The sequence below is a fragment of the Dicentrarchus labrax genome, unplaced genomic scaffold (assembly GCF_905237075.1).
Source record: "Dicentrarchus labrax unplaced genomic scaffold, dlabrax2021, whole genome shotgun sequence".
NCBI classification, from domain to species: Eukaryota; Metazoa; Chordata; class Actinopteri; family Moronidae; genus Dicentrarchus; species Dicentrarchus labrax.
The window spans coordinates 6,498,139-6,511,841 of NW_026136723.1; the positions used below are offsets into that span (position 1 = coordinate 6,498,139).

The window sequence follows — 13,703 nt, forward strand, 5'->3', positions numbered from 1 at the left end:
GCATGCTAATGGCTTTACAACTGAGAGTTTTGTCTTTGGTCCTGCAATGCAACATGGGTAATTGCTGTAATTCAATTCACCTGACTGCCTGGACTTGAAGAAGCTGCCAGTGAAGGTAGTTTTTGGTCCTACATTACTGAAGAATACATGTAGCTGCCCACGTGACAGTTCAATTTGAACATATTTTGTCATGTGGAACCAAGGTAAGTCAGCATTACAAAAAAAGAGCTTGGGATTCCTTTTATGTCTTAATGCGGTTTGCATATTTTGCTTCTACACAGCTTGTAGTCAGTCCCCTGGTGGGATGACCTGCCACAAAGCAGGGATATCAAAGGTGCGTTTATCTTCTGTTGATAAATGCAATGGAAGCATCTGAAGAAAATGTGTGACTGTAATGGAGTCCTTCACCCTGATCTCTCCACAGAGGGCAACTCTTCAGATTTTGCCCTGCACAGTGTCTCAGCTACTGTCTGCTTCTCAAGTCAGCAACGATACCTTCACCATGTGCCACTGGGAACTGAACCAGGTACGAGTAGCAATTCTACACGACTGTATATCACTGTGTAGTCATGCACCTGAGGTATAGACTAATGTCAGGAATGTGCTGACAGTACACCTGACAACATTTTTAAAGAGTCTTGCAAGTCAACTTAACCACCAATGACTTTTATCTTAACTTGGTATCCTCCCAAAGATCAGTCAACAGCCATGCCTGTGATCATGATTATTGTGATGACAATGTGTTTACCATTTTCACCATCATTAAAAACATAGAAATTAAACACCATAATACCATACCTAGCTAATTTATGATAAGAACAATAATACTAATAAAATGTTAGACAGCGTGATAGAATACATTAAAGCATGGTCACCTTCGGTCCTCAGCCTGGACTCAGTAACATGAAGGCATATTCAGGAATATTGTTTAAACTGATATGAAACAACTAGGAAAAATTATTTAAAATAATCTTAAAGGCCAGATTACATTTTTGAAATCATGTCACAAATTCCATGGCAGTCCATCAAATAATTGTCCAGATGTTTCACTAAAAACCACCATGAGGTCGACGTTTGATGAAAAGTCAGAAGTACTTCCTCTAGGAATCACACCTGTCTGTACACAATGTGTTAGTTCATGCAGTCCAGTGGTGTCAAGGACCCCCAAACTGATAAACATAAGGCAGCCAGACCTGTATCTGATAAGATGATGTCTATAATGTGGATTAAAAGTGAAGAGAGTGAAACCTATGAACAGAATAGTCATTCTGATTCATTCTTATTGGACTCTCATTGGTAGTCCATGGAATAATAGTGAAATTAATATAGCCTTCATTTTTCTGGGGACCCCCTTGGAACCTGGTTAAGGACCCCTAGTTGAGAACCACTGAACTACTAGGCCTAGATGTCACACCATTTTACTGAATAATAGTTGTTGAGATATTTAAATGAGGACCAAAGTGATGGACTGACCCAAAGCTCTTTTTTTTCCAACTCTTCATTTTCTTGTCAACAAACAGAGTTAAAATCAATCTGATAGAAGCCAATCATGTTGTGCAAACAGGAGGAAATGTGTGTACAAATAGTCCATCATCTGCTGAAGATCATGTGATATGACTGAAAGCTCTACAGCACCCGCTAAAAGGATCTTCAGGCGATACGAGAGCTATGAGCTGTTTCAAATGTCAGAAATGAACTCAAATAATGACTTGATTAGGACTCGAAACACAAAGTTTAGGACTTGAATGTGACTTGGGTAGATCCTGTGCAACTCTCTCTAGAGTGTATATAGTGAATGTGAAAATGTCCAGATTTTTAAACTCCATTTAAAAAAAAACCTGGCAGTTGAAAGCTGCCTTGTTTATTTGCACAACACATACATTGCCAAGTTCTTCAATGGAATTTTAATGTCTTTTTAACTTGTGCTGAGTTTTCTTTGCTTGTGCTTCCTCTCACTGCAGGTGTCTTTAGTGGGCATCATCAGAGGATTTGCGCCCTTTGTGACGAACGTCCAGTACTCTGTGGATGACATGACTGGTCCGCCTTTAAGTGTGAGGCAGTGGGTTGACACACAGGCCAGTAGCATCAACAGGCTCTGTCCACAACTACAAGAGAATTTGAGAAAACAAATGAACGCTGCAAACTGCGATATACCCGTGAATAGTCAGTGTCAAATTTCTGTTTCCCACAGGACTGCGCTCAGACATTGCTTTCCCCTGGAACATATGTGAAGGTTACTGGAAGTCTACGCAGTTTCAATGTAAGTAAAACAGAGTTTAGAGATGATGAGCATTGTAGCTGATTTTTGTGACAATATACTATATAAGACTCAATCCTTTATGTTACCTTAGGGTCAAAGGTCACTGCTGGCAATGGATATCCGTTGCATCAAGGACCTGAATGAAATCACATCCCACATGTTGGAAGTGGTACAAGCCCATATGCAGCTTTTTGGAAAGGTACAGGAGCACAAATTATTCTGTGATTTAACTGCAGATTTGTACTGCAGACTGCGAGATGCAGACATTCTCCACTGAAACTCAGAATTTGACATGTTAATGTCCTTCATGCTTGAGTTTGAATCACTTTAGGTGCAGAATGTTCCTACTGTAAGCTTGTAATATTTTGTAAATGGTGTGTTATTGTTTTTCCAGGCATTTGATGTGAATATGAATCCCACTACTGTCCCGCAGTCTGGAAGAGTCCTCAGTCACGGTGGTGGTGGTGGTGGGCATCCTGAAGGCGTCTTACCAAACGGTCTTTCCACCATCCAGGGTCAGGTTCGTGGGTTTAAAGGGTCACTTCACCCAAAGCAGACTTGTTTTCATACTTTCCAGCAGCAATATTTAGGCAAAAGGAGTAAAAAGCTAACATACTAACTACACCACAGTTGCATGGCCACCACTAAACTACCAACTTGTTATTAAATCTGAAGGTTAGAGAGTTTGAGTTATAATTGCTTAATGTTACTTTATTTGTACCCACAGGTAGATTTGTTTAGCAGTAAAAGACACAGCATTCCTCTTGACAAAAGAATATAAAAACAATTAATATCCAATAATCTGAATAATAGGCCTTAAAATGTCATTAAATAGGATTTTGACAGGTCTTAAATTAGGTCAGGTCTAATTGATTGGATAATGAAGTTAATGTTACCTATATAAAGTTAAATTTTTCAGTCTAGTGTTTTGGGGGAAAAAAATGTTGATCACACAACAACTACAAAACAAAACCTGGTTAAAAAAATGGAACCAATACTGAACTTCCTTCATATCCTTTGTACATCTTTTGCCAGTATGGATGTAAAAATTGCATTCATAATGGTCTTTTAAAAGGGTCTTAAATTTGAGATGTTGAAAGCTGCAGAAACCTTGCTGAAACAAAGAACATTTGTTGTTGGAGATCATTTTCATGTTAAAATGAAAAACTGAAGTACAGCAGCTCATTGCTGCAAGCATGAGAAAGAATTGTTCAGTTACTCACAGTACAGTGGGGGGAATGGATATTCCTTTTGTGGAGCTTACTGTACTATCAAATTATATTATACAATATTTACAAATGAATATAAATCTACAAATAACTATAAAGTGTTTTTTGCAAAATAATTACTGCATTTGGAAGACTCAACAGCAGAAAATAATTCACGATGAAGACCGTCCACAGTGAGGTAGCCATGGTGCTGACTGAAAATCTAAACTGAACCTGTCTCTGGGAAATGCTATGTGACGGCAGAACAGGGTTGGAAGTTAATTTCATGATTCCTGTGTGAGGTGTTGCATGTAATCAGGAGGTTCTCTGTCGGTGTTGGCATCAGTTTACGTGACCTGAAGATACAGCTGGACCACCTGAGTATAAGAGACATCAGGTACTTCAGTCCTAACCTCACTATACCTACTGTACTATATGTAATCTGTGGATGCAGCCACTATACAGGCCCAGTCCATACTAATATTTTAGCATATGTTCAGTGATGATGGATTGGATATTGCTAGTAGCCTATCACTCCATATACTATATACTTATTATTTATCTATATTGGTTTTTTTTTTGTGTGTGCAGAGATTCCTTAGCGTTTCTGGTAAATGAAGGTCATGTGTTCACCACCATCGATGACCATCATTTCAAATCATCAGATCATTAGCGGGCCGCCTGGAGGCCAGTGAAACATCAAGACTTCAGTCCTGGATCACAGCTGATCAGGATGTACCCACATTTTAGTGTGACATAAATCGAATTATTTTGGTTAAATGTGTTTTTTTTATTAATGACGTACTGTAGCTGGTTGCTGTCTGTCTTGACTCATGTATAATGAACACAGATAGATAACCTGTTATAGTTTATAGTCTATCATTTGTTGCCTGTAAAGAATTACTGCACTGATGTGTTGCTCAGGCTTCCTTATGTTTGATCATTTCTATATAACGTTTTGTTTCTAATTTATTTGTGTGCTAAATTTGTGGGTACCCTGCAAATATGTCATGATTGTTGGACATAAAGAGAAGTTTAAAATGTATTTCATGCCTGTTTTTTCCTTTAGAACTACGGTCCAAATGGGTCTGCCTCGGTGCAGTCCTCAGTTTCCCAGAATTCAAGACAGAAAACAAGTGGGTGAAGGCAAAGCCGAACTAACCTTTTGACTGGAGTTTGCATGTTGGGTAGACAGCAGCAGCTCCTGCATTAGTTAAACCCTCATCCTAGTGACTGGGGTACCTGCAGACCCCAGAGAGTATACTCTTTGGCCTATTCAACAGGTGCTTTATTCTAATATTCCACTCAGGGTGTTCGCGTAGACTTTATTTAATTGTTTTTTGTTTTAATTTGTACTTTTTAATAATATCAGTGTATTTGGGTCCTGCAGGATCCCAATCAAAAGCACCCAATTCTGCCTGTGCCGTTTTTATTAGATGGAACATTTTATTGAGCTCATGTTTGAGTTAATTTGTGCCATGGGTCCTAATTTAAAGTATCACACACTATCAGGGGGAGGGGGCACTCTATAAGTCAGTTTGAAGGAGACAAGAAACAGATTTCCTCATGTGCTCTGTCTATTTTAGTTTTACACAATTTGCATATTAACTAACTTTCCTAAAATAATCTCTGTTGGGTTTTCAGATGACATTGATCACATAACTAATAAGAAATAAGTTAATATTTTGCTATGCTGGTTGTTTCTTACAGTAGTTTATGCTTGGGTTCCACAGGGACCCTCAGTCTGTAGTGCTTGTATGTTAGCTATGTTGGTAGGATGAAGGTTAAGCACCGCTATGATAGTCAGAAGGCTTGGGAGCTTATTAACAAGAAACCACGTCGTCAATTGGGTTCTCAAGTCTGTTTTATTTCATTTTCTATTTTATTTTTTTCATTTTAGTATGATGGCTTCTATTCTGCTCTTATTATTATATTTTGGTGTTCTTAATTTTGTGAGGCTATATAAATAATAATATTATTATTACCAAAATTCTGAAATGAATAACATTTTCTCTCCGAAAAGGGAAATGTTTCCATTCAATAAACTGCAAAAATATCATGTAAGTTATTCTAAACCAAATATGTGTTTAGTGGAATTTAATTTAAAGTTTTGAATTCTATCACTAACAAGGCAAGACCAAAATTATATGTTCATGCTTCATGAACTCAAACATGTAGTTTAAATTTCAGTTAAAAAGTAGTACAAACACAACAACAGCTACATTTAAATGTGTCATTTGTGAGATAATACCCCAGAGAAGAGCAAACGAAGCCCCATAAAGAAGCTGTCTTAATAACTGTTGGTTCTCTTCCATCACATGCTAACTTATTGTCTTGGGAGTGCTGATCTAATGCAAGTGTGTTGCAGTTGGCATGGTACACACAGGCTGTCAATGGCTTCAAGAGTCTGGAACTGAGTGTGTTTGTGTAGTTTTCCTAATAATGGCTCATTTTCTCAGTCTGTTTGGATGAGATGTTTATGTTACTCACGTGAGTATCCCTGGAGAACTGAGCCTATATAGGTCATAAAAATGAGCTGTAAACAGAATTGGGCACATACAAGCTTAGAAGCCCAACAGTTGCCCATCATGTGAGTTATGGCAGCAGGCCTACTTTATATGAAGACTAATGTGATTCTTGGTGTCTACAAATGTCTTGTAGACATGCTACGCTTTCCTTAATATTGATGTCAGTGAACAATATTGGCAACTATGGATCAAGGGTTCAATTACAGGTCAAACCATACCTAAGCCCAGTTTGCCCAGAGAGAATTCTATCAGACCTGACATGCTTTTTGCTGCCTGTTTCTAAAGTAATCCAATGGGACACCCTCTTAACTGGCTTTTGAATACTCTACCGGCAATACATTGTAGAGATATCTTCTTTTATATTTATTTATGTGTGGTAGGCAAAGCTGCTTTATGGGCTGAGGACACCTATCTCCCACCTGCAGCAGTGTGTTAATGGGTGTGTCTCGTTGTGGGCGATCTGAAATGATATTATGCAAGTGCAACTGATTGCATATCACCACAGCAAGGCCTGGCTGCCTGTGCTGAGCGACCCCAGGCAGTTCACAGGAATCTAGAGAGCTTTTAATTCAGTAACCAAATGTGTGGTTAAACAGGAAGTGTAGTTGATGGATCTTTAAGTTCTGTTGTAAGCTGGTGCCACTGAGTGTTGGTCATTACACAAGACTGGAGACTGATGACCTTCTATCTTCTTTATTGAGGTGTCTCTACTCGTTAGGATACTTGGCCGGAGGAGCTGGGGATAGAACCAACAACCTTCCGATTTGTGGACGACCCGCTCTCCCTCTGAGCCACAGCCGCCCCAAAGTGCCTTTGACATGTCAGCCTGCGTAGAATGCCACTTCAATCTGGACCAGGAATGGTCTGCCAGACACCAGTGGCGTCTGCTCTAAAGCTTGGTTTCACGGTAGACGACTTGACGCAATGACCCACCTGGCTGTCCCATCAGCGAGTGGTTGGGTGTCATAGGATCAGGGTCAAGGACTCTAATGTTCTTTATTCGTGTGTGTGTGTGTGTGTGTGGTGTGTGTGTGTGTGTGTGTGTGTGTGTGTGTGTGTGTGTGTGTGTGTGTGTGTGTGTGTGTGTGTGTGTGTGTGTGTGTGTGTGTGTGTGTGTGTGTCTGTAAATAGGTCACTTGGATTCTTTTGGTCTCATGCAGCCACGCCCTACTCGTTAAGCCTGGTTCCTCTGTTGCCTGTGAGGGGTGTTAATTAGTTCTCCAGCAAGTGGCGCATTTGCTCAACTTACTAAAGATAAATGAATTCTGAACTGTCCATGCCCATAACCTTTCCAACAGGAAGTGCTGTTGTTTGTTTTCATATAGAAAACCCAGTGGCATGAAATGAGTGTTAAAAAAACCCCTCAAATAACAGCGGTAACAATTTACAGAGCAGCCAGAGTTTGTTAGTGTAACCCCTTTTCACAATTCATCTTAACCATTTGCAGTTTCAATCTATTTTCCATCTGTTGCTGTTGTGCTGTTGTGCTGTTTTTCCCCCAGCTAGCATTACAAATGCATCATTGTGCTTCCAGCCAAGTGTTTCTTGGATCATCTTAACAGCACTTTAGAACCCCCTTTTGACAGTGGAATCTGTAGGGGTTGGGTCTTTTTTGTAAGTAAGGCCGTTTTACACAACTACTTCAATCATTTTTACAACTCAGTGCAACACCATGAATGCTTTCGAGGGCAAACTGTCCATAAGTGTGCGTTTTTCCCATTTGTACGATTCGTATCTTCGTGTAGATACAACAAAGTGGAGAGAGAGAGAGAGAGAGCAATGTGGTGCAGGCGGGTATGATAGCAGATTTTCACCCCTCCTTTGTGTGTGGCCGTTTGGAACCAGGTATGAACATATTTGCAAGATTTCTTGACCTGCGAGATTGCTTTGTAATGGTCTTCACAGTCCCCAGAGAATGTCTTCTAATGACTTTGGTCACCCTCTGGCCTTTTCTGAAGCACGTCTGTCAGGTCAGTATTCCCCTAGACAGCACTCTGTTCCATAACAAGGTGTTTCATAAAACTGATGGCCGAACTCTATTTCATCATTTGGTATGGGCGTGTATGATCCCTGGATGATGGGTCTTATGTTTTCCCTGACCCAATGACATTTCCTCTTCATCCAGCATCCCCACTGAACCAACATCTTCACATGTTAATGTTATAACTTACAAAATAACATTAAATATTACAATATTTGTGTCTATAATGTATTTGGTTGTGTTTTCTCACTTTGCAGCATTTTTTATAAATGCTTGGTGATTATAATTTAATTTGTGTTTTGTCCGTTTGTATGTGAACAGGAAATGAAAGCTCCAGGTGAGTTTTAATTTCTACATTCACTACATGAATATATATTGTGTGGTAGCAAGTTATTTAACATTACTATCATGTCTTTGTTTTGGCTAGAAGTGTATTTTAATTAGAACTTTTTAAAATTAAAAGTCACCTATTTATTAACACGGTTATTATTTTTATATTATGTTTTGTATTATTTATTTTATATATAATTTATTTATATTATTATTTGGTTACAATATATGATTAAAAAGCATGTCATTTAATGCCAAAATTAAACTAATAATAATCAACATTAATATTCAGGAAAGACATTTAGCCCCCTTTTTTTATGGATAGGGGACACTGGCCTCTCTGCTTCACTTCCTGCTTTTGCATTCAAATTGAGGCTTTTGCAGTTGGTTCGACACCTCACGGCCACTGTTGAAATGATTATTACAACAGAAAACACTTAGAAAAATGTTCCTGACCCAAAAAATACAATCACCTTTTTTTATTGTGGTAATTATTTTTTCCACTTGTTCTTAAGTCATAAACACAGGAGAGAAAGCAATTTAGATCAGACTTAGAAAATGGATCCCCCACATGTTTTTTTTCACTTGCCTCTTAGGGCTTCTGTAAAATATATATTAATGGATGTTATTATGTTTTTCTTTATAGGCAGAGCAAATTTAATTAATCCGTTTTTATGTTAAGAGAGACATTTCTGAGAACACATTATGCACTTGGTCATTGACACACTTGTTAAAAATGCTAATTTTGAATATGGAGTATTATCATTCAGATAGGAAGATGTATTCTAGCCAAGTTCACTTCCCTCTTCCATTAATCATTAAAAATGGCAAGAAGGTGAGACCTGAGATTTTTAATGTCAGTTTCTGAACTTCTGTTGTATGTGGGTGTACATGTTTCTAGTTTCACAGAATAGGTGCATTGTGGGTTTTTTTTAAAGCTTTTCCACAGCCTTTTCCTCCATGGCATCTCTACTATTTGTCTCTTTTCCATGTCTCACTGTTTTCTAATCATAATAAAGAAAAGAATGAAAACTTTGGCTCTGGTGTTCTTTGTATAGCACATTGCACTTTCCTGGGACGAATATGCCTGGAACCACTCAAGCCCCAGCAGGCTCCATTAGACTCCACCGTGTCGTTCAGGGCATTTACACGGGTCTGCATTCAAAAAAACCCAGACCCAAGGCAGAGCTGCACCAGGGGAACTGAAGGCAGGAGAGGATGAAGAGCTGAAAGGCCTGCTGGGATTGCCTGAATAGGAGATGGAAGTGCATGGATTCAATCTTTGTTTGCCGCTGTTGGTTCTCAGCAGGGTGTTAAAAAAGTGTGGATTCAAAGAGGAATCCTTTTCTTTCCTGAATGTGAGCAACTCCAAACTCCAGATGCATTTGTGAAAGAAGACCTGTATTTCTTGGGATCTGACAAAGCTGCAGATTGACAGCTGTAGGGGCATTTATAATTTAATGCTTGTGCTGGTTTTCATTTTAGACAAAAGGAGATGGCCCCAGAAAACAAAATCTGAAGTGCAACCACTGAGAACAAACAGTTTGTTTTTATTAAACCAAATGTGATTCCAGGCTCTCTGGCTCATATATTCCTCCTAATCGTCTGCAATAAGATGTTTGACTGTCTTGTGCTGATCTGGGTACAGAACCTGACCGAGGTCAACAAAAACATCTCCACCCTGACCAGGAAGGACATCCAGAGGCTCGAGAGAGGGAAGAGGACCTCTCATGTATCCTTGAGTAATGAAGAGGAAGTCATCAATACAGGTACACAGACACATCATGTCAGTCAGCTTTTTAAAGCTGCAGTAGGTAAATTTTATAAAAACTAACTTTTTGTCATATTTGCTGAAACTTTCACTATATCCTGACAGTAGAACACGGGAGAGATAATCTGTGAAAAAATCAGGTTCCTCTGGCTCCTCAGGATATAGTGAAAGTTTCAGTAAATATGACAAAATATATAAAAGAAGCTTTTAAATTCATAATAGAGTAAATGTATCCAGATAAGTTACGACCAAAATGTTGAATGATTGTGTGTTTTTTGATGTCAACACAATGTCATTGATTAATAAAAAAAAAATAGGCAACTATTGTATCTGAAATCAGTGTTACCAAAAAATTGCCTAAAATAAAAATAGGGGTTGGGTGATATGGCCTTAAAATCACGATAATATACATGCATATAATATATGGGATATATACATAACAAATTATTTAGGGTTATTGCTGATTATCAAAACTGTCTTCCTCTACCATCCCTCCTGAATATGACTGATTGAGCCATTGGACTCTCTATATTTTTCCTAAACTGTTAGAACCCAGGTTTTCTTTCTTCCTGGTGTTCTGACGTGCCGCTCTGATTAATTACCACAAAGCAAGCGTACAATGTGATGATCAATCAGTCACTGTCACCAGAGCTGAATCAGACAGATTCTGATGCTTTTTGTCTTGTGGTCGATGTGGTTACTCTGTGTTTGATATAGCTCCTCTGTACACTCCACAGCAGTGCCAGCAGAAACCTCACTTTCACTTTCAGGCATATGTGCTGTCATCAACATACAACAACACTTAAACTTAAAAAAATAGCAAATATTGTGATATGACAATTTTTATCTTTAGAATAAGATTTATTCATGAACCATATAATGTGCCCTCGCTTGTATTAGACATGATCTTACATTGTCGCCAAAATTACATTCTGGTACTTATCTTTATAAGCTGCAGAAAGAGAAACTTAAAGGACCAGTTTGTACCATGCATCTAGTGGTAAAGTTGGAAATTGCAACCAAAAAACTGATGGTTGTGAAACTGCAAAAAAAAAAAAAAAAAAAAATCCCCCCATAATACTGAAAAAGTACCAATCTGTCCCCAAGTTGCGCCCAGTACCCTCGTTCAGTGCGTTGCCAGCTCGGTGACTCTATTTCTAGAAGGCCTGTAGCGACTGTGTAATTTTCCCCATTCAAAATGATCCTTTTTGTTACTACTGGAAAATATATAATTCTAATAGGTAGATGTTTTAAAAGTCATTAAACAGTAAGCAATCAAAACAAAATGAAGAGGGGGGCAGCCACTATCTCGGGGAAATCGCAGACTATTCCTTTACATGAATTCAAATGTAAATATAGTCCTCAAAACTATGTTCTAAATGTGCAAATATTCATAAATACACCCTTGCCTATGAGTATTATATTCCATTTCTGCCAATGGATTCTCCTGAATGTTACACACTGGACCTTTAAAACTGATGTTTGCATCATGGAGCAAACACCTAAAGATCAACATTTATGCACAGATCACAAATTGTGTACATTTGGCTTTTTGTATGATTCAAAATTGACTGTTAATTTGATTAAGACATCTTTCAAATAATTCTGATGGGATATTAGGTATCTGTTTGTGGAAGAATGAGAGTACTGATATTGCTTTTGATCACTACCACAGGGTTCATTCTGGCTTTATAGTGATCTAAATTGCCTGCAACATTAGTTTCCACTCTCTAAATAAATGACTTGATTGTCATTTAATATCACTCAGTGTCATTCAATCATTAGGGCATTGTCTAATTAATTGTTGAATTAGATAATGCCCTCAGGAAACATTTAGTGGCCTGAGGATTTTATTAAGGCAATCAAATCCTTTTTTAGTTTGCACATTTGGGTCATTAAATCTATCTCATGTGGCGGACATATTTTATTTTCCTTTTTGACCACATGTTGCTGTTCTCAAATTTGCCTTTGGATTTCAATTTTAATGCACAAAATGAACTCATATTAAAAAGAAAACTGACTAAACTGTGATGGCTGCGTAACCCTTAACATTGCTTAAACAAGATGGAAGGCCATGGCTCGTTGGGCCTGGAGGCAGCTGTACGTCGGATGCTAAGCTTGCCAGTGAGTGCACCAGGAACTCATACTGCAAAGCCTCTGAGTGAACCACACAAAAAGAAATACAGCTGGAAGGAAGCCCACACCTTCACTGCCCCTATAGAGGACCCTCAGGACCCTCAGGTGATGCACAGAACTTTCTGACAGCTGTATTTTAATTCCACACTGTTGGAAACATAATCTGAGAACAGCTCTTCTAAAGTTGTGGCTTTCCACAGTGTACAATCATTCAGCGCTCATTTAATTTATACATTTTATTATGTCGTATGACATATCCAGTCATCGCTGATACATTTTATATTCATTTTAAATTACAGTAATCCAGTTATCGGTTATACATTTGATCTATTGTTTTATTGCTGGCTTATTTTTAGGCCTGTCTGATTTAGAAGCACACTCAGGGTCTTGATTTATTGTGCCAAGGTTTCAGCATTGTTCACTTTTTGTCATAGCATGATGAATCCACAAGTGCTTTGGATAACATTGAAAGCTAATGTTAGCTAGCAAATAGCTTGTAGAGGCATAGAGCACAATATCTTGTTATATCGTTAAACAATCCCATTCATGTACTGCGATGACATGTAACAGTACAGTAAAATATAAGTAAGAGAACATAACCACACGTGTCACCAAATAAAACAGGAAATCTTAAGGATCACAACTTTTAAGGTTATAAAGGCAAAAGTCACTTGCCAGTAGATGCTGCACTAGAGCACCAGCATCTCAGACCACAACAACAGGCACTATGGCTTACCAGAATCCATACACAAAAACAGTCATTTTACCAAGCAGATAACACACTTCAAATTGGACAGATAAAAAATAATATACGCTATCAATATCACACACTGCACTGACCTGAGTCCAATAGCAATTCACTACCCACACACTGGTATTCAGCATAGACTAATTAGGTTTTTAGAGTGAAATTAGTATTAATTAGTCAAATGAGTTTGTTAAATTGGGAAATTATCTGTGGATTTTTTTCTAACGTCCTCGGAGAGAAGAGGTTCAAAAAACTTTTTTTAAACAACAACCAGCAGATTGTGCGGCTTTGAAAACGCCAATGATGAGTTTAAATATATTTTTAATAATAGGGTAGATTTGGAAACTGTGCTGACTTTTTGTGTGGCCTCTGCTGTGTTATGCTCTCCGCTCTTTATGTTGCATATTTGATCTACTGCTGAAGTGTTTTGACTCTCAAGATGTTGTGGTCTGGGTAGACTAACTACCAGCTGAATCCCTCCGTCGTTGTAGTGGAAAAAGCTATGATTATTTTCATTTTAAACTCGCTATGAATTATGTGAATGTGTTGGTAAAATATTTGAGGTTGAGATCCTCTGTCTACTTCCACTTGCAAACACCTTTTTCACTCACATGAGATGTGTGAGTGTGATCCCTCAAACAGTAACACAACAAGCATCTGACTGGTAAAGGCAAATTGAGCTCAGAATAAGTTAAAGTTATGTGAAGAATAATTGATTTGGACATATGATTGTAACTTGGA

At 38.2% G+C, this 13,703-nt stretch overlaps 1 protein-coding gene across 1 annotated transcript; it reads left to right on the forward strand.

The window, feature by feature from the left end:
* The first annotated feature begins 70 nt into the window (after positions 1-70).
* On the forward strand, positions 71-4,461 carry LOC127357749 (replication protein A 32 kDa subunit-like). The gene is made up of 8 exons (XM_051390159.1): positions 71-334; positions 425-526; positions 1,962-2,075; positions 2,192-2,260; positions 2,352-2,459; positions 2,655-2,780; positions 3,771-3,865; positions 4,060-4,461. Exons 1-8 carry the CDS (start codon positions 191-193, stop codon positions 4,139-4,141), a joined length of 840 nt encoding a protein of 279 aa, XP_051246119.1. The 5' UTR covers positions 71-190; the 3' UTR covers positions 4,142-4,461.
* The last annotated feature ends 9,242 nt before the right edge of the window (positions 4,462-13,703 follow it).